Genomic DNA, 22,297 nt, shown 5'->3' on the forward strand with positions numbered 1-22,297 from the left:
AAGAAACCTGTGCAGACAAGTCGAGAAGTCTTTGACCAAGCCAGATTGAAGAATGTCTCAAAAAGTACTCGATGTTGCCTTCTGAAAGAAGTGGCAAAGTCTGTTAAACCTGTGACAAAGCCTCCATTAAAGCAACATCACATAGAAAACCGATTGAAATGGGCAGAGGACAACATGAAAATGAATTTTTCCAAAGTTTTGTTTACGGATAAAGTGCGTGTCACTCTTGATGGCCCAGATGGCTGGAGCAAGGGATGGGTTCTAGATGGATGACATCTTCATCAGCATTTAAGGCACCAACAAGGTGGTGGTGGTGGTGGTGGTGGTGGTGGGATAATAATTTTGGCTGGGATTATTGGAGGTACTTTTGTTGGCATATGGAAAATCCTAGAAGGCGTAAAAATGATGTCAAATGCTTACGTATCTTTTCTGAAGGATCACTTTGAACCATGGCTGAAAAAAGCAAAGGTTGACGTTCAGAAAAACTATTATCTTCATGCAGGATAATGCTTCTTTCACATGCAGCAAACAAAAGCAAAAAGTATTTGCAACAACTGGGGTTCTCTGGGCTACGGAAGATGGAGTGGCCAGTGAATTCACCAGATTTGAACCCAATTGAGAACGTTTGGAGTATCATGATGCAACACCTCTATGCAAGTGGATGCCAATTTAAGAGCAAAGATGAGTTGTGGGAGGCTCTCCAAGAGGTATCACAAGGAATAACTGTTGACGAAATCACAAATTTGACTAATTCTGTGGACCAACGTCTTTCATAAAAGTCACAACATCTTTTACAAGTCATTCATGAAAAAGGATTGCATATCCCGTACTAATTATGTCAAGATAGAAATTGCTATGTAGTTATTGTGTTCTAAGCATTTTTCCTAGTTCATGTAATGTTTGAAAATTATTTCAATAAACAATCTCCAACAACAAAAATCTTTTAGACGGATTTTTAATTTTTCTGATGAGTAAGCCACTAAAAATGCAACAAAGACATAATTTTGTTAACGTGTTAGTTGCAAACAAAACAAAATTGTATTGTAATAATTTTTCTTTGAACCAACTAAGGAGAATTGATTTTGGAACTTTGAAAACTATTATATTACACTATATATGCTCTGAAAAGACATTCATTGAGCTTGAACATTATCAATTTATAGATAGGTGGAAAGTTTTCTTGTTGAAAATATTTTTTTTAATGGGACAATTTTTTATATATATAAAAAATTGTTTAATATATGGACGATTGGCATATACAAACTTTTTTTTTTTGTTTCAAGTAAATAATCTAATATATAAACAGCTATATGTCTGTCTGTTTGTCTTCTTATTTTCAAACTCTATCTTCTCCGAAACTAAAAGTTGCAGAGCAGAGCTAGGGGCTTCAAATAATTGGATTTTTTATGGGCCGTTCTTTATGGGTCTTTAGCCAATTAAAATTGTTTTTAAGGGTCTTTAGCCAATTAAAATTGTTTTTATGGGTCTTTAGCCAATTAAAATTGTTTTTAAGGGGTCAAAAATGGGTCAAAATTGAAAACATTGTTATACATTTTTTACATTCATCTTAGTTTATTTTTAATTTTTTAATCAATTCATATGCATATCACATTTGTACAGTGGTAACGTCACCAGCTTTGAATGCTACAGTTTCAGTTTCAATTCTAGCTGATAGCACCTAAATACTTTTTTTTTTACTTTTGATATCACGACTCTAATAATATATACAAAATCTGAACAAATTAAAATATCATATTTAAGCGTATTTTACGCCCGGGCAAAGCCAGGTGCCCCCTCCTCAACTAATACAAATATATAATATATATATATTTTTTTGTCACGGATTGGATCTTGTTACTGTTGAAATGTCTTCTCAATTATTAAATCATTTCTCTCTGATAGGTTCATAAGAGTAGTAGTTGATGGGCAAAAATCAGAAGCTCACATTATAAATGCTGGAGTCCCTCAGGGGTCCATCCTGAGCCCAACTCTTTTCCTGATCTACATTAATGATCTTCCAAATCACATCCTTACATCATCCGTAGACATTTTTGCTGACGACACTACCATCTATGGTCGCACATCTAAGACAGTAAACGACCAAGTTCTCTCCGATTCTCTCTCCTCTGATCTTGATCACGTTGTACAATGGGGAAAGGAGTCGCTGGTTACTTTTAATGCATCTAAAACCAAGCTTCTATCTTTACATCATCAACGTTCTGATCCCCATCTGGCATCAATTAAAATGAATGGCTCTCGTCTTGGGGAGGCCTCAAGTTTTGACAGGCTTCTGGGCTTGACCTTTACTCCTGATCTTAAATGGAATACGTACATCAAATCTGTTGCCAAGGCCGCTGGAAAAATGGTCGGATCCTTCTATCGATCCAGTAGATATCTCACTGCTGATGCAATTCTCTATCTATATAAAAGCCAGATATGTCCAAGGATGGAATACTGTTGCCACATATGGGCAGGAGCTGCTAGAAAAGACTTGTCCTGCCTTGATAGGGTTAAAAATAGACTTCATGGCCTGGTGGGAGATGTCCTTTTCTCTTTGCTGCAACCTCTATCTCACAGAAGAGCTGTTGCGAGTTTGTCTCTGCTTTATCGTTATTTTCATGGAAAGTGTTCGACTGAGCTTCAATCTATGGTCCCCCCCCTCGCCAAACTTTCACAAGAAACACTCAACTAGCTGAAAACACTATCAATAATTCTCCCCACTCTTTATCTGTGCCTAAACCTAAACATAGATTCCACGATCAAAGCTTCTTTCTTAGAACTGCACGCCTGTGGAATTGTCTTCCGTTTTCCTGCTTTCCGCTGTCTATAGTATGGTTGTCTTCAAGTCCAACGTGAACAAGTTTCTGATGAGCCGTTCCACTTAAGTTAACAAATTTACCGAACTTCCATTACTATCGATTACTATATTGTCCTTTTGACTACTGTACACTCTTTAACCCTTATCCTTGAGTGGCCTATCAGCCTTGATAAGTGGTGACGCCTATGTAAAAAAAAAAAAAAAGAAAAAGTACATCTTCAATACAGATATTCTTTTTTTAATCTGTATAGATTTCTATATAACATTTTGAACATCTTTCAAACTTTGACGCTTTCAATTTTTGTGCTAACCAGAAAAATTGTAGCTAGTTTATATAAAAGTTCTTTTGCTATGTGTTTTTCCTCTCAAGAAAAAAAGCCAATTTTTTAAACTCCATGGAATAAGGGAATAATTATCTTTATCTTGTATTCTTTGTGTAAACAATAAATGTTGCGAATCATAATTTGCAAAAATGTTAACTCCCATTATTCTATCCCCCTTTCCTTCTTTCCCCCCAAATAAGAACAACCACAGTAGTAAGTATATCACTCCTAAGTCAGCGACAGACCGGACTAGTTCATCTCGTCTAATAACTCTAGCACCGGGTCTAAATAAATCTTAACAATCCTGTACAATTACAGATTCTGTTCTAAATTCCTGATTTAGATACAATTATCGATTCCAATTCTTTTAAATTTCTAAGTATAGAGTTGTTCTTGAGGGGCAATTTCAGCAAAAACCATGAAATATGTACATATAATTTCCTAAACATAGAAATACACATATGGGGATGATCTATGGATTTTAGTTTTAGCTTAAAATTGATAAATATTTATCATTTCATTGTTAATATAAGCCATAGAAAATTAAGTTTTAAATAAAAATAAACACATAAAAACAATGAAAAGAATCATTTTTGGCATCGGAAATAGGCACAAATTTTTCCAATACCGATTCCAATCCGATACCCCCAAAAAGTTCAGATTTTAATTCTGATTAACCATCCCAACATTAATACATATATATAAATAAATAATAATAATAACAGAGATGTAAAGTAGAAATTTACAAAAAGTTTTTATTATTCGGCAGAATACTCCAAAGCTGGTAGCTAGGTGCTCCTTAATCCGCAGAGTTTCAAAGAACGTAAATTCTTCTCATCCAGGAAAATCCAATAGTTACGCTAAAAACTTTTTTCACATTTCTATGTATTTGCTGGTTACTGCATAGGATGAAACTAAAAGTTTTATGATTTGTAGTCACAAAGCTTAAAAACATAAGAATATAAAAATATAAATATGGAAAAAATAGCTCATGCGGACAGTTCATACAGAGTTCAACATTAAAATAAAAATAACCAACTGTATTTAAAGAAGTCCAGTGTAATGGAGGTTATTATTTGCAGGTAAAAGAACCAACAGCAGGTGCTCGCCTCAGTTGTTGAAATTGAAAAGCAAAGCATCAGAAATTGGAGTTAAAAAATTTATATATATATATATATATATATATATATATATACACTAGACTACCCGTGACCCGTTGGGTCAGTATGTTATATTAGCTATGGAATCAATGTATGAGCATGACACTTGTGACGTAAAGAAAATAGTTTTTTGTGACATAACAGAAACATACACAGTAAAACAATACGTTTTATTGTCGCATTAATTATTTAGTATAATATATATTGTATATATGAAGCAGGCCGATGATTATACGCATTATTTGTAATCACGTTTTGCGTTTGCTTCTCATATCTTGAAGTTTTTTATTCAATAAATTTAAGATATTCGCTTTTCTAAGGACATCCGTTTGTTCGAACGAAACCGGTCTAGCGATTTGTGTTTATTTGTTTACACTGTTATGGGTTTATGTTTATGTACGCATGTGCAACCGGAAATCGTAAATCGGATGTTGGGTTACAACACCCGTTACAAGGTCATTTGAGTTTTATAATTATATAGATTTAGTAAAATAAAATCTATATATCTATAAAAGTGAAAGTGTCTGTCTGTGTATGTAGATTTCCCTACACAATAACTCTGTCAATTTTCAGTCTACAGACTTGAAATTTGATATACAGAGTACTGAAATGTGGGAAAATCTTTGTAATCGGTTTTCAGCTGGAGATTTGGCTGTTAAGGGGTCAAAGTTCAACGATTTGACCTTTGAAAACTCTACCAAACTCCTCCGACAATTTTTGGTCTAAACACTTGAAATTTTAGATATAGGTTTCTTGGACATGGATCTAACTTAATAACTTGATTTGAGCCCAAAACAATAAATGTTAAGGGGTCATAATAGGGGTCAAAATTAAAAAAAATTTGATCTCTGCAGTCTCTACCAAATTACTCAGACAATTTCTGATCTAAACATTTGAAATTTTACATAAAGGGTATTCAGAGATAGGAAAAGCTTTTTAATCGGTTTGGGTCGAAAATTTGAGCTACAAATATATAAATCTATGTATGTATGTTTGCATGTTTGCCTAAAACTTTTGACAGAGGCGACGGATTTTCACAAGATCAGAATCGTTTTGAAGCTTAGCCCTTCAGACGACAAATACAGAATAATTGATTAAAAACATTAATTTCTTTACCCTCAACTGAGCACTTTTCTACAGGGAGGGGTCGCTTTTTTCGCCAATATTTTCGAAATTCATCCACTCTTTTCGATAGTCTAGCCTTAATTTAAACCTACATCGCTTCCGGTTTGGTGGTGGTCGTAGCAGCAAAGACGTCACGTTTTTTTCACATTCTTTTCCTCCTTCGCGATACGGGTTCGAGCCTACCTTCCTACTACCACTTTTTTTTTTTTTTTTTTTTGCTCAACACACACCTCCAAACACCCGGGCAACGCTGGGCACCCATGGTAGTATACATATATGAAACATTTTATTAATTAATGTAAACGTTTTCTTTTCCAGTTCAAATCTTTGCTCTTTGGTAATTCTCAATCTTCCACGACCAGTGAGAAACCAGCACCAGCTGTTCTTTGTCTTGACACTGACGATGAAGATGACTGAAATGGGAGAGGAGAACAAACACTTCCAGTGCCTTTTTGTATTTAAAAAAAATTGTTTTGTAATATTTGTTAAAACCAACCCAATAATATGGGCTAATAAATTAAATAAATAACAATACAGCTCGATCTTAATTTTTTGCAAAGATACGCGAATTGGAACAAATACATTGAGGACATTGATACGGCTGCTGCAAAGAAGGTGGGCTCTCTCTAACATGCTAGAAAAATTATTCACACCAGATAGCATCCTATATTTTTACAAAGCCACAATTTGCCCATGCATGGAGTATTGTTGCAACATCTGGGCTAATGCATCTACCCCTAGTCTCTCACTCTTAGATAAAGTTAAAAAAAAAAAAAAAAAGAATTTCAAATCTAATAGGTCATGCACTGTCAACCAAGCTCCAACTTCTGTCCCATCATCGCAATGTCACATCCCTGTGCCTGTTTTTCAAGTACTTTAATGAAATGTGCTCTGATGAACTTGTAGCACTTGTGCCCTTTCAATATACAAATCCCTTATCCCTCCACTTTGATAAACACGACAAGACACACAATCCCACTCCTTCATTGTTGAGGTCTCTATATACTGGAAAGCCTGCTACTATATAAGTTCTTCCCACAGACTCTAGACTTTAGAATTCCCACCCTGTTTCCTGCTTCCCTGACTATGAATTTAAATGTTTTCCAGTCAATTACAATATGGTAACCTTCAAGTCCAATGCTAACAAGTTCTTGTTGAGCTATCCCCTTAAATAATCCAAATTCTACCCAAATCTGCACCATTAGCGATTACTACACTACCATCTTACATTCATTAACCCTTATCCTCTCGAGTGGCCTTTAGGCTTGGATAAGTGGTGACTACCTTGTAAAAAAAAAAAAATACTAATTTTTAATATTACGGTCTACTGTGTGAAGAATGTGGTTGTTGCTTGCTAAGAAAAGGAAATTGTTTCTATATTAGAAGAGGATGAGTTACGTCCCTTGGATCAAGTCAGGGAGAGAGACATGCTTACGGCTCATTTATTAATATGTAGAATTTTCGTTTCCACTCCAGAATTCCTCCTGTATTAAAAAATAAGGAAAAATCGATACAATTTTCTTACCCATGACAAAACAAAAATATTATATTCCAAAAATTATGTCAATTGATGAAGTAGTTTTGTTTTAAAAAAAAAAAAATCAAATTTTATAAGTATTCGAAAAGTCACTGTCTTATCTGTCATTTTGAAATAAATTTCAAGAAACAAAGGGAGATAATTCAGTAGTAATTCATTCTTACTAGATTTATGTTGTAATGTCTACTAATTTTCATTAATTGCTTAAAAATGATTTTCTTTATGAAAATAAAACTACTTGATCAATTTACGTGATTTTTGGAATGTGATATTTTCGTTTTATCACTGGTACGTATATCATACAAATTTTTCTTTATTTTTGTTTTTTTATTATCAGGGGAATTTTCGACAAGAACTAGATTTTCGTATCTCGGATATCTCTCTCCGAACACAACGGGGTTCAAACTCACTGCATCAAGTTTTCACGCTGATGTCAAGAAAGAAAACAATAATGATTTGTATAAATGAAATCTTGCGTTGCATAAGGGTATATATTAAAGAGGTATGACGAGAGATTTATATTGGGGCCATATAATACACGAATGACGATGATGATGAGAGGGAGAGGAGACATTTATACAGTTCTGTTCTGAGGTGCTTGGGACTTCATATATATATATATATATACTGAGGGTGATAGATGCACAGTTCTTATATTTCTTGTAACACATATAGAGAGGAGGAGGAGGAGAGATACATATTCTTGGAAGAGTTACGCAATGTTCATAATAAGATGATTAGCACATTACCTTCAATTTGTGGAATGACGACACATGACAACAGTTTTACAAAAACACAAAGATGATCATTCTTTATTTCATTGGACCGGTCGAATGATGATGACGTCAGGAATTCACATTTGTTCTACAGACTTTAATCTTTCTACCCTTCGCTTCCAAAGGGTCAGCTGACCACTCTGCCAACTGACTCTTCTGATCTCTGCTGACTAGCAGACTCAACTGTTCTGCCTCAACAACCCTGATCTGATCTGACTAACTCTAGCTCCTATATTGAGAATCCCCCTTTTGCTATGATGTCAGAAGTGTGTTTCCAAAACGTGACCAATTCACGTGGCTAAGCACACGTTTTTTCCTAACACTCCTTTCTTTGACTACAAAGAATTCTCAACTAACCTACTTTTTAACAATGTATTTTTAATTTGCATTGCTCATTCTTTTAAGCTGACATTTTTTAATATTCAGTCTCATAAAAGAATAAACAATCAGTTCTTTTTACAATATAAACAATATCTAACTATTTAATAATAGAATTTAACAATATTTTAAGATTCTGATTTCTAACATTCCGTTTCTTAACCTTGCTTACAGGGTTCGAGTCTCGGCTTATCCTAATCTCATTTTCACTTATCTAATTTTCTTCTTATTTACATGGAAAGGGGACAGCCCTTTTTCCTGTAACATCTACATAAAAATTAACAAGATCCTCTTTTAAGTGGTCTGCTGTGTTCAATCCCGAATCTCTCTTCAATGAACAGCATGTGGCGTGACACTTACTCTTTTTACTTGTGGACCTCCATAACATTTGGAACGATACTCTGCTATCAAGTGTTAATGATTCCTGCTGCCTCCACAGATATTTACGAATTCATATTGTTCGCACACACTAAACCATAAGCATGTCTCCATTCAATAGTCTCTCCTTCCTCAAAAAGGTTTTCCATTTTGTTGCTTGTGCAATATAATGGAATTTCAAACAAACGCATTTCAGGTGAAAACATTATCACATACTTATGTATCAGGGTAAAATTAGTATAAATTCCAAAAATTAGGAAAAATGATCCTACCAAAAAATAATTACAAATGAAAAACATAATTTATCGAATCATTAAAATTGGAACAGTTGTGTGATCAATTCTTTATGACAAACTGACTTATCTCCCTTACTTTCCTTAAAATCTATCATTGAAAAATTGGTAATGTTGGATCGCTATGATTTTTTTAAATTTCTTTTTCAATTCTTTTAAATAAATCTAACAGATCTTCTACGGGATCATTTTTGCATAATTTTTAGATGTTATACTAATTTCGACATGACATATAAGTATGTGATAGTGTTTTTACCAGAAATACTGTGTGAAATCATAAAATTGCCACCCTAAGAAAGACACTATAGTTCCATTTCCATTTGATGAAAACCATTTTTTTTTTTTGTTTTGTTACAAGCCATCTACTAGTTGGCCAGTTTTGTACAAATACCAAGAGCGATAGGAGCTTTTTATCATTTCTGAAAGTGACACAATATTCAACAAGCAAGATTGGAGATGTGCCGCTGTACAACTCCTGCTCTCTACCAATCAAAGTTATGACAACAGGACCATTGCCAACAATCTCAAAATGCAAATCCGGATAACAGGGATATGTCCAGAGTGATGAAAACAAAGTTTCCGGCACGGTTATGGTCTTTGGTGTGGTTTCAAGTGAGGGCTACATTATGCTACCTCACATCTTCAAAATCAGCTTGAAAGTCAACATCAAAGTGAGCCTGAATGTGCTGAAGAGTGTAGGGATCGTTTGGTGCAATCAGGTGGCCACTGGCAGACCCTGAGTGTGGCAGCAGGGCTCGGCGCTGGCCCACAAATCGAAAGAGACCCAGGCTATGACTTTGTACCCTTCTTTCACTGGTCCTTTTCATCCCCTGACCTTAACCTGCTGAATTATTTCATTTGGTCATATGTCGACATCACCAACATGTCCTCCCACAACACCAAAGCCAGACTGATCACTGCCATCCGCCGAGTATTCACTGAGCTCCCGCCGGCACTTGTGGGAAAGGCATGCTCCCAGTTCCGGACCCGTATCAAGGTGGTGATTGAGGCTGAAGGCAGCTACATTGAAAAGATGTCAGATCTACTACATAATGAAATTATCTGAATTGATTTTTTAAATAAGTTTTAAAATAAAGCTGTAGTGTTGTTTTCTTTAGGGCGACAATTTTATCGTTCCACCCTTACATTTGTTTGAAATTCCACTATACTGTACAAGCACCTCCAATTTAAATACCCTACCAAAAGCCATGTGCTTTTAAAGTTCTATATAAAAACAAATGTTTTTAAAATTGTTGCAACAACAATGGATGGCTGCTTCGATCACATAAAAACAAAACTAATTATAAAAAGAAATTAGTTTTCTTACCAACCTTAAAAATCTAAGATACCCAACTATATAATTCATAGTTTGAGGGAGGACAGGCAGGTTTATAACTTTTCCAAGGGTTAAATAGTTTGACAGGACTCTACTAGCTGTGTTAATAGATTAGATGAGTTACTTCCCTTGAATCTGGACATGGAGTTGAGACTTCTAGTGCTTGTCTACATTTATGATCTTTTAAACCAACGCCTTTCAGGTGAAAACATTATTATGTACTTACATGTCAGAGGGAAATTAGCTTAAATTGTAAAAATTACGAAAAATGATCCAGTAGCAAAATAATTCAAGTAAAATTAGAATTTATTGAATTATCAAGCCGGAATTTATACCATACCGTGCCTTGATTGTTGCAAGATATACGTAGGAGAGACGCAGCAAAACCTTGCTAAAAGATTATATGAACACAAAAGAGACATAAAGAATAACAATACACTTAATGCTGTTAATGGAAAATGACCATCATTTCGATTTCGAAAATGCGACCCTCCTAAAGCATATACATAGTAGGTCAACACGCCGTCTGTTGGAATCTGCTCTTATCTCTAACTCTACTAACACTATCAAACATAGAAAAGGATTTTTTAACATTTCTTTCCACTTATCTAAAATAATATTGCACAAAAATAATCTAGACACTGGTTAATAAATATATATTGTTCTTTTTTTTTTTTTTTGTATATTTGTATAATAGTTTTACTTGCATACACTCCCCCAGTATATATAAAACTAAAAACATCGACCCTCTCGTCAGTGACCACACCTCCTGAAAAAGCCTGCATAACTCGGGCGAAACGTCGAGCCTCCGGTCTTCCGCTTCCTTTTCATATCATATATATATATATATATATATATATATATATATATATATATATATATATATACTGTGTAAGCAAAATCAAGACTTCAAAAAAGGTGTTGATAGCAACAAAAAGTGTATTTCATTTTACGTTACAATTGTTTCCATGCCCGGTCGACAATTTCAAACATTATATCGTTTGAAAATTTTCAAAAACCAGCATTTCTTCAGACTTTATGAATAAAAACACTCTTGACAATAGAGCATTTTTTAAAGAGAAAGAAAAAGAAAAAAAAAAAGAAAAATTCCCTTAACAGAAAAAGAAGCATGTGAGAAACATTTACCCTTGAGGTAACCTCTGTGGAAAGCCCATTTAAATATTAATAATAATAATGATAAAAAGTAGTCAGAAACCTACCAAAAATTATGATAAAACGGCTTTCAAAACTATGCTCCCTATCTTTTCTACCATTTTTTTATATATATATATATATATATAATATATATATATACATTGTTGCGGGGCCGGTCATCTACGGACAGTCGACCCAACAACTAATGGATGACACTGAGAACGGACGATCAGTGTTAAGGAACGGACGGTCGGTAGGGAGCCAGGTGCAAATGAGGTTGCAGACTGGGGGAACAAGGTGCGAGCAAGGCAGCAGACCAGAGGTGCAAGGTGCAATAGAGGTTGCAGGGCGGAGGAGCAAGGTGCAAACGAGTTTGCAGGCTAGAGGAGCGAGGTCGCAGGAAAGCTGCAGGAGGAAGCTGAAGGGAGCTGGAAGCACCAAAGGCTGGAAGGCTGTGGGAATGAGCAAGAAGCCATTGGAGTGGGCTGGAAGCGCCTAGAGATTGGGAGTGAAGTTCACTACTGGTGGGTCTCAGGAAGAAAGCAGTAGGGAATCGCATTTGTGAAAAAACTTATCAGCCCTGATATGGGTTGTTTGAACTGTTGCTGAGACAGCTGCTGTCACTGCTGCTGCTGCTGGAATCCTTCGGCGCTGGTGGATTCAGTCGACGTTACTGGTAGCATCAGTCGTCGTTTCGGGAGCCTCCTACTCCCTGGCCGAGTAGGTCTGAATTGGCCGAAACGAGCTGCATTCATTTGGCCAGCGTGATGTTAGTGATGTCGCTCCCAATAAATCAAACAAACGACTCTAATTAATTCTAGAACAAAATTTATGCAATCAAAAGAAGATTGTTAATTTCTTGATTCCATTTAAATTAATTTCGTCTAAAAGCAAAAATGTCAATTGCCTGTTTTGTTAGCATTTTGTTGATCTATTTAAGTTCTGACATGCGTAGCGAAATCGACGATGAAAAGTAGGTAGGAGAATGTATTCACTGAACCCGGATATGTTCATATGTATAGCTCGTATTAGCCAATCGCATCCTTTGTTTAAGGTAAAAGAAAGCAAAGAGAAAGAGCGGGGGTGACGAACAAAGAAAAACAAAGGAAAATGGAGACAGTAATTTTGAAACCGCAACAATATATATATATATATATATATATATATATATATACAAAATAATAATAAAATAATATATATATATAAATAAAATAAAATTAAAATATAATAAAAAAATAAAATATAATAAAAAATGTAATAAAAAAATAAAAAATAAAATATAAAATAAAATAATATATTATATATATATATATATCTATATATATATATATATATATATATATATAAATATAATAAAATAATGGTAATTTTGAAATTACATAGTTATTACTTTAACCTTTCAGATAGATATATAATTCTTCTTTAACTTTATCGTTTTTTCTACATTCTTTCTTAATACTTTATAACTTAATAATCCTTTATTTTACTTCTTTATTTCTTCCTTGTTTGGCCGGTTTTTATCTGCAATTTCCGTCTTAGTCTTTAAATATTCCTATCTACCAACACATCTATATCCTGCATGTATATTTACATATTTTACTATATGCATTTACTTACATACTTACTTGCTTTATCCTGAATTTGCAGATACCGGCCATCCTCTCCCCTTCAAATTTTTTTATTTTATTATTTATTTATCATTTATTTTTTATTTATTTATTAATTTTTTTTTCATTTAGTGTCTTTTAACAACTCTTGCTGACATTTTCTTAAGTAATAACCTGTACATTTCAGTTGACCTATTTTTTTGCCCTATATTTTTTTTGCACCTTTTAACATCCTATTTGTCTGGGTTATTTTGACATTTGCTTTTCTATCTTATATTTAATTCTAGCACCATTTAATTTTTTTCTCTTCTTCTTCCCTGATCTTTCTTGTTATGTCTCGGTAGTCGTGTGAAAAGCATATCTTATTTCTCTTTTATTAATATTATTGGAATTTTCCCCTTTTCTTTTCTTTGTACATATTTGTGAATTATTCCATGGATTTCGGCCTTTTGGATTATTTTGGATCATCTTCCAATTATGTGATTTCCTTGAATTTTACTTGTGCAAATGGAAACTCAATTAACTTTCTTGGAGTTATATTTTTGAATTTTACCGTCATTGGATTATTTACCTTTCACCAGACTATCCATTCACATGTAATCACCTTTTTCTTCACTTTTTTCCCCTCTGCTTCACTTTTTGTTATTAAGTAAGATCTTTGACTTACTTGTAGTTTCATCAAATACTTTTGTATGCAAAATCCAATCCCGCATTTTGCTAATTCCTACCCTCTGATGAGAAGGAGTTTCTTCGAAACTCTGCGGATTAAGGACTATCCACTTATCTAGTATTTCCTTTTCAGATTAAATATGTTTTTAACTCTTTTTCAAAGTGTTTTTTAACATGTTTTATTAACTGTTTGCTCTTATATATATATATATATATATATATATATATATATATATATGAGTAGTTTTTTGGGGAAAAAGAAATCCAGCAGAGTGCTCAATTAAAAGGAAAATCCGAAAATAAGAGTGTATTTATATTTTGTATTTTGTGTACAGAAAGTTGTTAGATGAGACAAGTCATTGGTACCGTCGGTTTCAAGCCCGATAATTAGGACCGTTTAAGATATCCATATCAAGCTCTCTTCAGCCAATACTCATCTCCTATACATATAAGTTTGATGTTTAAAGTCAAATTCTGTAGATTAAAATATATACACAAATATTTAAGTTAAGAATTTATTGTTTGAAACAAAGAATATATGGAGAAAAAAAATTATGTTTATTTCCTTAATCCATAGATTTTCAATAATGGCTCATGTCATCAGAGAAAATGAAATGCAATTCGGAAAGTGTTCAGCTATGAATAAACAAGTATTTTGCTTTTCAGCACATATATTGAAAATGTTATTTGAATGGTGAATAAGAGTCATAGAAAAAAGGATTTCATACAACCTGGGCAGTCCTTTATCAGAATTAGTTCAATAGTTTCCGGGATATTACTGCCAGTCGGACGAGTAGTGATCCAGGAGGAAAAGCCAGTAATCTGATATATCAAGAATATTTGGTTGTCCCATACCGTTTATATATATATATATATATATATATATATATATATATATATATATATATTTTTATGAATTCTGATGATGCTAGTTGAATTTTTCCTCTCCTTGAGGATTTTCCTCTAGTTGAAACAATTTGTAAACTCATTCTGGACTCACAGTAATAAATTTCCTATATATATATATATATATATATATATATATATATATATATATATATATATATATATATATATATATAACATTTTAACATGCTTAAAGAAATAAACGGTAAGATGGTCAACATCTTGAAATTTGAAATATAGACCTTTTGTCATATTCAAGTTTTATGGTATCTTTTAAATTGTTAGGTGAAAGTACAAAATAGTTATAAAACATCCTCCCCATGTTAAGAATCGGTTTCTAAATAATAATGTTATTATTTCAGAATGGTACCTTTTCTGTATAAGTACAAAAATGGATTTAAATGCTTTAATCGCCTTGTGAAGTAACACCGACAAATTAGATAAATCTTAGCAAAACAAAAAAAATAAATAAATAAAATACGTCGTAAATTCTAAAAGCTAGAAAAGTTTTTTTTTTGTTTGTTTGTTTTTCAAAATAGTACAAAGAGCAAACTACTTCTGACAGGTTCTTAAAAAAATCCAAGTATTTTCATTGGTTTGTGATGATTTTGTTTATATGAAGGAAGGGAGTGGTTATTCACATGGCCATTTCTGACTCGAGCGCAACAACTATATAAGCAGGCCGACTGTTGAAGTAGACCCACTCAAACGGATTTTTTTTTAAGAGAAAAGAGAGAAAAATGGTATTTGAATTCGTGTTCGTAGTTGTGGTCTTAGGTTTGATTAATTATGGATTGTATAGGTTTTTATATTATTCGTGGGAAGAAGGGAAACCTTTGCAGTATAAGAATGTTGACAAATTAAATGGGAAGACTGTTTTGATAACGGGTGCTAACTGCGGCCTGGGCAAGGCGACAGCGTACGACCTGGCCGACCGAGGTGCCCGTGTGATTCTGGCTTGTCGGGATCGAGAGAGGGCCGAGGCGGCCGCTGAAGATATAAAACGCGGCACTGGAAACGAAGACGTGTCCGTCGTCATCTTGGACCTTTCGGACTTGGATTCGGTGAAGGCCGCGGCTGATGCTGTTCTTGAAAAATACGACAGGTACGTACGAAAAAGAATATATTGAAAGAAAGTTTAGCGAGAGAAATTTCTTATTTAGAATTAAACCGAACTATGAAAAAAAAAAAAAAAATGAATATACCTACAGAAAAATGTTTGGTGACAAAAATGTCATATTTTTTTTTTTTTTTTTTTACACAGTGATCACCACTTATCAAGGCCCGGAAGCCACTCAGGGATAAGGGTTATTGCAAGTACATTACGTTAGTGTGGAGATTTGATGAAGTGTTTACTTAAGGGGGCGGTTCGCGGTTCGGTTCATTAGGAATTTGTTAACATTGGACTTGAAGACATCCAAGTTGAAGTCCGGTGGAAAAAAGAAAAGCGATATTTAAGAAAATCGACAGATCGATTTTTTTTTAATATGCCGTTTTAAGCAAAAAACAATATTACATACTTAATTGTCATGTCGAAAATAGTAATATATCCAAAAATTATGAAAATTCATCGAGTGGAAGAACTACTATTGTGTTTTTAGTCTTAAAAAAAGTCTGTCGTTACTGGTTGAAAAGTACGTCGTCAGCCCTTCCCCTTTACGTGCTGAAAAGGGAGATAAGTATGTCTCCTGTATTCGCAATCTTCAAGGTGTTCACATCTAGGGAAAATGCCATTTCCCCCATCCGTAAAAATCAGTTTTATAAATAACTTTCTACTCGATGAATTTGAGTAATTTTAACTATTTTCGTCATGACAAGTAAGTACTGTTGTTTTTGCTTAAAACCACATATTTAAAAAAATAAAAATTCCTTCGACTCTATCTTAACAAGCCTCAGAAAAACATTTTAAAGCGATTAATGTTAAATCAGTAGCATTACAAGGCTCATCTCGCAAGTTTTAATTATTGTGAACTTATCTGTTTTGGTTCTCTAGCACTTATTGATCCGTGCTGAAATAATGTTATCATTTAAAAAGCCATTCTTAACATGGGGAGGGTGTTTTGTACCTATTCTGTACGTTAACCTTACAATTGAATAAAAAAAAAAACATAAAACTTTAATTAAACTTAGAAATACGATTTTAAAAATAGCGCGGATCAGGAAGTGCATTAGCACCTGTTTTTTTTTTTTTTTTAATGGTAACGCGAGACAGTTTCTTTTTGCTTACTCATAAAATTTGATTTTGGGGGGTTGAAATAAAGCTAAATTTGCATGCTTTTGGGAGTATGACATGAGATTGTCAACGGTTGAGTCTTGATAATCACTTAACTCGAAAATGAAATAAATACTGATCGAAATCCATCCACCTAATAAATGTCACTGTAACATTTATTGGGTAGGTTTCTACCAGTATTTATTCATTTATTTTATTTTATTTTTGAGCGATTATCGAGATTTCACCGATGCCCGTCTCGGCGTCACATGTCAGCCATTTTTGTCTTATTTTTACTTAAGACTCTGCAGTAATACTTGTTTTAAATCAAATAAACGTTTTAAAATAAGTAAAAATGCCGAAAACATATTCCGATAAAGAGTAATCTTAGCTTTTTTAATTTTTTAGCCACTTTTTCATTTTGTTGCCGAAAGTGTGGCCAATAGTTATAAAATTTATAATTTACACATAATACTGACCACAATGAGTTTTTAATTTATTTATTTTCCGGTTGGTGTGGAGGAGTGGAGGGGATGACGTGAATGAATCTATCGTTTTATTGGCAGTCTTTCAGTTAAGTCCCGGCAAAGTTCGACAACTCTAGAAGGGTCACGTCAGTATTTTACACCGTCAAATCACGAATATTACGAATTATTAGTTTAAAAATAAAAATAAAAATTATTAGTTTTAAAATAAAACAAAATATATAATTAATATAAAAAATATTTTAATGTTGGAAGTAAGCACTTGATTAAATAAAGTAAACGAACAAAATGTACATTTTTATATATTTATAACTATTTATTTAACAAAAAAAACGAAAAAAATTTTATTAAGTGTATTAAACCAAATAAAATCTGAAGTAATGAACCACGTAACAAAATATAAATTTATATATACAAAATAAAAAAAAAACTTTGAAAATTAAACATTTCTTAAAAAGTGTATTGTTATCTTATGCTTTTAATAATTCATGGAAATGCGTTTCCTTTTTCACGCCGTCTCCACAACTCTTCCATTAGATGGGAATAATGGAACAAATTTTCATTAGTCGCTACCGTCCTCATCTTCCTTTTCACATGTGACTAGAATCCATCCACAGTTTATCAAATATTAATTATATGTATTTTTTAGTTTAAAACTTTAATTTTTATTTTAAAATTAATAATTCGTAATATTCGTGATTTGACGGTGTAAAATACTGATGTGACCCTTCTGGAGTTGTCGAACTTTGCCGGGACTTGACTGCAAGACTGCCGTTTTATTTTTGGTTAATTTATAGATTACCGCCGAAAACCCGAGATTTTACTTTTTTGAAGCGATAACGTGTGCATAACTTGACGAAAAAAACAACAAAAAAATTAAAGTAGGGGGATCAGTTTCGTTTCAGTTTAAGATGAAATGGTTTTATTTCCCAAGCAGCTAATTTTATTTGTGATAAACTTAGTTAAATCCTATTTTAGTCACCTAAATTATTTGAAGTGAATTAATTGGGTTTTGACATTAAAAAAAAAAACAACTTAATTTAAACTCGCTACAACTTATTGTTTTAATGAACAACAGACATCGAACAAGTGAAAACTTGACCAGTAAAATATAGTCGCAATTTTTATTAACAAATTTGTGTTTACCGATGTATTGGAAAATTCAAAATGGCGCCCAACTCTCTCTTTAACACGGTAAGTTCGGGAAAAGGTGTTATAAATAATAAACTAGACAAAATACTGTTCGAAATTCGCTCAATATATGTTACCGTGACATAACTTGACATATATTCGGTGGGTTTTTATTAGTATTTTGTCTAGTTTATTATTTATAACACCTTTTCCCAAACTTACCGTGTTAAAGAAAATCAGACGCCATCTTGAATTTTCCAATACATCGGTAAACACTGCATGTTTTTCGAGCTGAATAAACATGTTACATTGAATAAAAACACAAAAAATATATCCAGTTTAGTAGAAAAGTAACTTATCTTGCCTTTGATAGCATTTATTTGTTATATATTTGTTTTTTTGACAACTTGTTCGAATCTGTGTACAGTAATACAAACCCCCAATTTTTTTTTCAAATTTATGTTTAATAAATAGCAATATTTATAAAAAAAATAATTTCACACTGGTCTTGTCTTTTTAATTGTTAAATCTTAAAATGAGTGTTTCAAACAGTGAATTCCTTTTTTACAAAATATTTTTTGTTTAACCATTTATATTTGTTTTTTTGACAACTTTTTCGAATCTATGTGTCACACATAAAAATTAGGGGTTCGTATTACTGTACACTGTACGAACCCCTAATTTTTTTTTATAGAACCTCACCATAATATTTACTTTTTTATAAAAAATGTAGTTTAAAAAAAAAAAAGAAAAAAAAACAGAAAAAGTTGCAACTTTCGGGTTTACATTTTTTATTAAAAAGTAAATATTATGGTGAGGTTCTATAGAAAAAAAGTCTTTAAGCTTAAAACCCAAAGAATGAAAATATTACAAAAGAAATGGAATTTTTACGACTACGATTTTTCGTTCTTTTGTTTGGTATTTTGTTTTTTATTTTTTTACTACTTTTTTTTCAATGAACAAATAAATGTTATGGTAAGATTGTTGCGAAAATCAAGGGAATTGTGATTTTAGTAAACAAACTCTTTATAATAAAACAAGGATTAAACTTTTTTAAAGCTGTGGCGACTTTTTTTTTTTACTGTAATATTAATATAATATTAATAACACCAACATTCAGTTTTTAACATTGCAAAAAATGAAAACGCGACGATAGTTGTAGAGGAATTGTAATTTTTATTTTTATTTTTTTACATGGGGTCACCACTTATCAAGGCCTGGAAGCCACTCGGGGATAAGGGTTATTGCGTATACAAGGTATACAGTAATCAATGGGATAGTGTCGTAGTAATCGTTAATATTGGAGATTTGATAGTGTCTTACTTAAGGGGACGGTTCATCAGGAATTTGTTTATGTTGGACTTGAAGACATCCAAGTTCTAGTCAGGTGGGAAACAGGTAAACGGTAGAGTTCCACAGGCGTACAGTTCTAAGAAAGCTTTGTTCATGGAATCTACGTTTTGATTTAGGCACAGATAAAGAGTGGGGAAAATTATTGACAGTGGTTTCAGCTAGACGGGTGTTCATCGTGAAAGACTGGTGAGGGGGGACCAGAAATTGGAGCTCAGACGAGCACTTGCCATGGAAATAACAATAAAACAAAAACAGGCTCGCAATGTCTCTTCTATGGGAGAGAGGTTGCAGGAAAGAGAAAAGGGCACCCCTCAATAAGCCACGAAGTCTATTTTGTACTCTGTCAAGGCAGGAGAGGCTGTTTTTAGCAGTTCCTGCCTAGATGTGGCAGCAGTACTCCATTCTTGGATGTACTTGGCTTTTATATAGATAGAGAATTGCATCAGTAGTGAGATATCTTCTGGAGCAGTAGAAGGATCCCACAATTTTCCCAGTGACCTTGGCAACAGACTTGATGTACGTGTTCCATTTCAGGTCAGGAATAAAGGTCAAACCCAGGAGCTTATCAAAACACGGGGCCTCCCTAGACGAGAGCCATCCATTTTAATTGATGCTAGATGGGGATCAGAGCGTTGATGATGTAAAGATAGAAGCTTAGTTTTAGATGCCACCTCTTCCCCCACTGTACCACGCGCTCAAGATTAGAGGAGAGAGAATCAGAGAGAACTTTGTCATTTACGGCCTTTGATGTGTTTCCATAGATGGTCGTGTCATCAGCATAGATGCCAACGAATGATTTAAGTATGTGTTTTAGGAGATTATTGATGTAGATCAGGAAGAGAGTTGGGCCTAGCATGGACTCCTGAGGGACTTCAGCACTAATACTGCGGGCATCTGATTTCTGCCCATCAACCACTACTCTTATGAGCCTACCAGAGAGAAATGATTTAATGATTGAGAAAACATTTCCAGTTATACCGTAGCTGGAAATCTTGTGAAGTAGGCCTTTATGCCATACCTTATCAAAGGCCTTTGATATGTCAAGAGCAATTGCCCTAGAAAGGAAGCCTTTGTTGAGAGATTCACTAATCCTATGAGATATAACCATTAGCACATCTGCTGTATATCTAGTAGAACGGAAACCATATTGCATGTCACTAAGAAGGTTATTTCTGATGAGGTGGTTGATTAGTTCTCTATTTAATATGGATTCCAGCAGCTTACTCATGACGCACAGGAGACTTATTGGTCTGTACTGAGAGGGAGATGACTTATCACCTGAATTCTTAAATATAGGGCATACTGATGAGGTTTTCCAGGGTGTTGAAAAGCATTTCTCCTTAAGGCAACACTTAAAGAGTTTTGTAAGTATGGGGGCAAGTTCTGGTTGAAGCTTTTTCAACACTATAATTGGAATGCCGTCAGGGCCAGTTGCTTTACTGGAATCAAGGTTCTTGATTAGCTTGGCGACCTCATGCACAGATATTTGTATGTTGCATAGCGTGTTGTGTTATAAGAGGAAATATTAAACAAAACTGCGATTTATTGGTATTATTTTACTTTAAGGCCCGTCTCACGTTCGTATAAAACAAAATATTTTTTTTTGTAGATTTCGGTATGCTAAAAACGAATCTGCAAACCGTTTCCGTCGCAAAAAATAGTTTTCATGATATAAAGAAATTACTTTTTCCAAAAGTGGGTGATCACTTTTCCATGTAAATTTAACTTAAAATGAGCACCCACTTTCTGATCACCTGAGAGAGAGGGCATTTTTTGTATGCTTTGTTATATACAAACGTGGCACGGGCCTTAATGCAAAATTTTACCGATTTATTTTGTATGAAATATTTTCTTACATGAATAATTTGAACACAAAATTTGTTCAGTAAAAAAAAAAAAAAAAGCCGCGGCAGCTTTTTTTATATTTTCATCCTTGTTTTACTAAAATATTTTGTTGAAAACAATCGTGCTTAATAGTCGCGTAAAGACTACATTTTGTATTATTAATGTTATCAACTTTGTTAAATGAAAAAAAAAATAACCGTCAAGGCTTTCTTTTTTGGATATTTTGATTTGATAAAAATATTGTTGGTTTTAGCGTCCTAAATTATGAGATAAAAAAATGAACGAATCTCTTAATAAAATGGAGTTGTCTCCCTCTGCAAAATGACCTTGTATAAAAAAAAAAAAGCGCCACTAAAACACTATTACGTACTTAATTATCACGTAGAAAATAGTAATATGTAAAAATTACGAAATTCACCGAGTAGAAATTTATTGATATTAATAGAAAAATGAGTAAAATTGAATTTTTCTTAGATGTTATAAAGTAGATGAAGAGTTCACACACAGGGGTCATAACTCGGAATGCAAAATTTAAATCACACCGATATTTGTAGCTTTTAGGGATAGACTTTTTTCTTTTCTTTTTCTTTTCTTTTTTTTTTTTTTACTAAAAACATATTAGCAGTTGTTCTACTCAATGAATTTTCGTAATCTTTGGATGTATTACTATTTTCGACAAAAAAATCGATCTGCCGACTCTATCTTAACAAGCACCAAATACTCATTAAATTTGTTTGTAAGGAATTGCCATTGTCTGCCCTTGCTGTGCACTCTCCAAATTTCTAAACTGAAAACCAGAAAAGTTATTCC

At 33.3% G+C, this 22,297-nt stretch overlaps 2 protein-coding genes across 2 annotated transcripts in view; both read left to right on the forward strand.

The window, feature by feature from the left end:
• The window catches only part of LOC145261231 (cell cycle checkpoint control protein RAD9A-like), a 56,533-nt gene extending 50,575 nt beyond the window's left edge, over positions 1–5,958 (forward strand). The window contains exon 12 of the mRNA XM_080119601.1: positions 5,745–5,958. Within this exon, the coding sequence (XP_079975727.1) occupies positions 5,745–5,843 (99 nt within the window). The 3' untranslated portion in view covers positions 5,844–5,958. The remainder of the gene's footprint in view (positions 1–5,744) is intronic.
• A 9,028-nt stretch (positions 5,959–14,986) lies between these two features.
• LOC145261234 (retinol dehydrogenase 12-like) overlaps positions 14,987–22,297 on the forward strand; it is a 35,309-nt gene continuing 27,998 nt past the window's right edge. The window contains exon 1 of the mRNA XM_080119603.1: positions 14,987–15,566. Within this exon, the coding sequence (XP_079975729.1) occupies positions 15,202–15,566 (365 nt within the window). The 5' untranslated portion in view covers positions 14,987–15,201. The remainder of the gene's footprint in view (positions 15,567–22,297) is intronic.

This window comes from Euprymna scolopes, chromosome 37 (assembly GCF_053919585.1).
Source record: "Euprymna scolopes isolate OS-2025 chromosome 37, ASM5391958v1, whole genome shotgun sequence".
Taxonomy (NCBI): Eukaryota; Metazoa; Mollusca; class Cephalopoda; order Sepiida; family Sepiolidae; genus Euprymna; species Euprymna scolopes.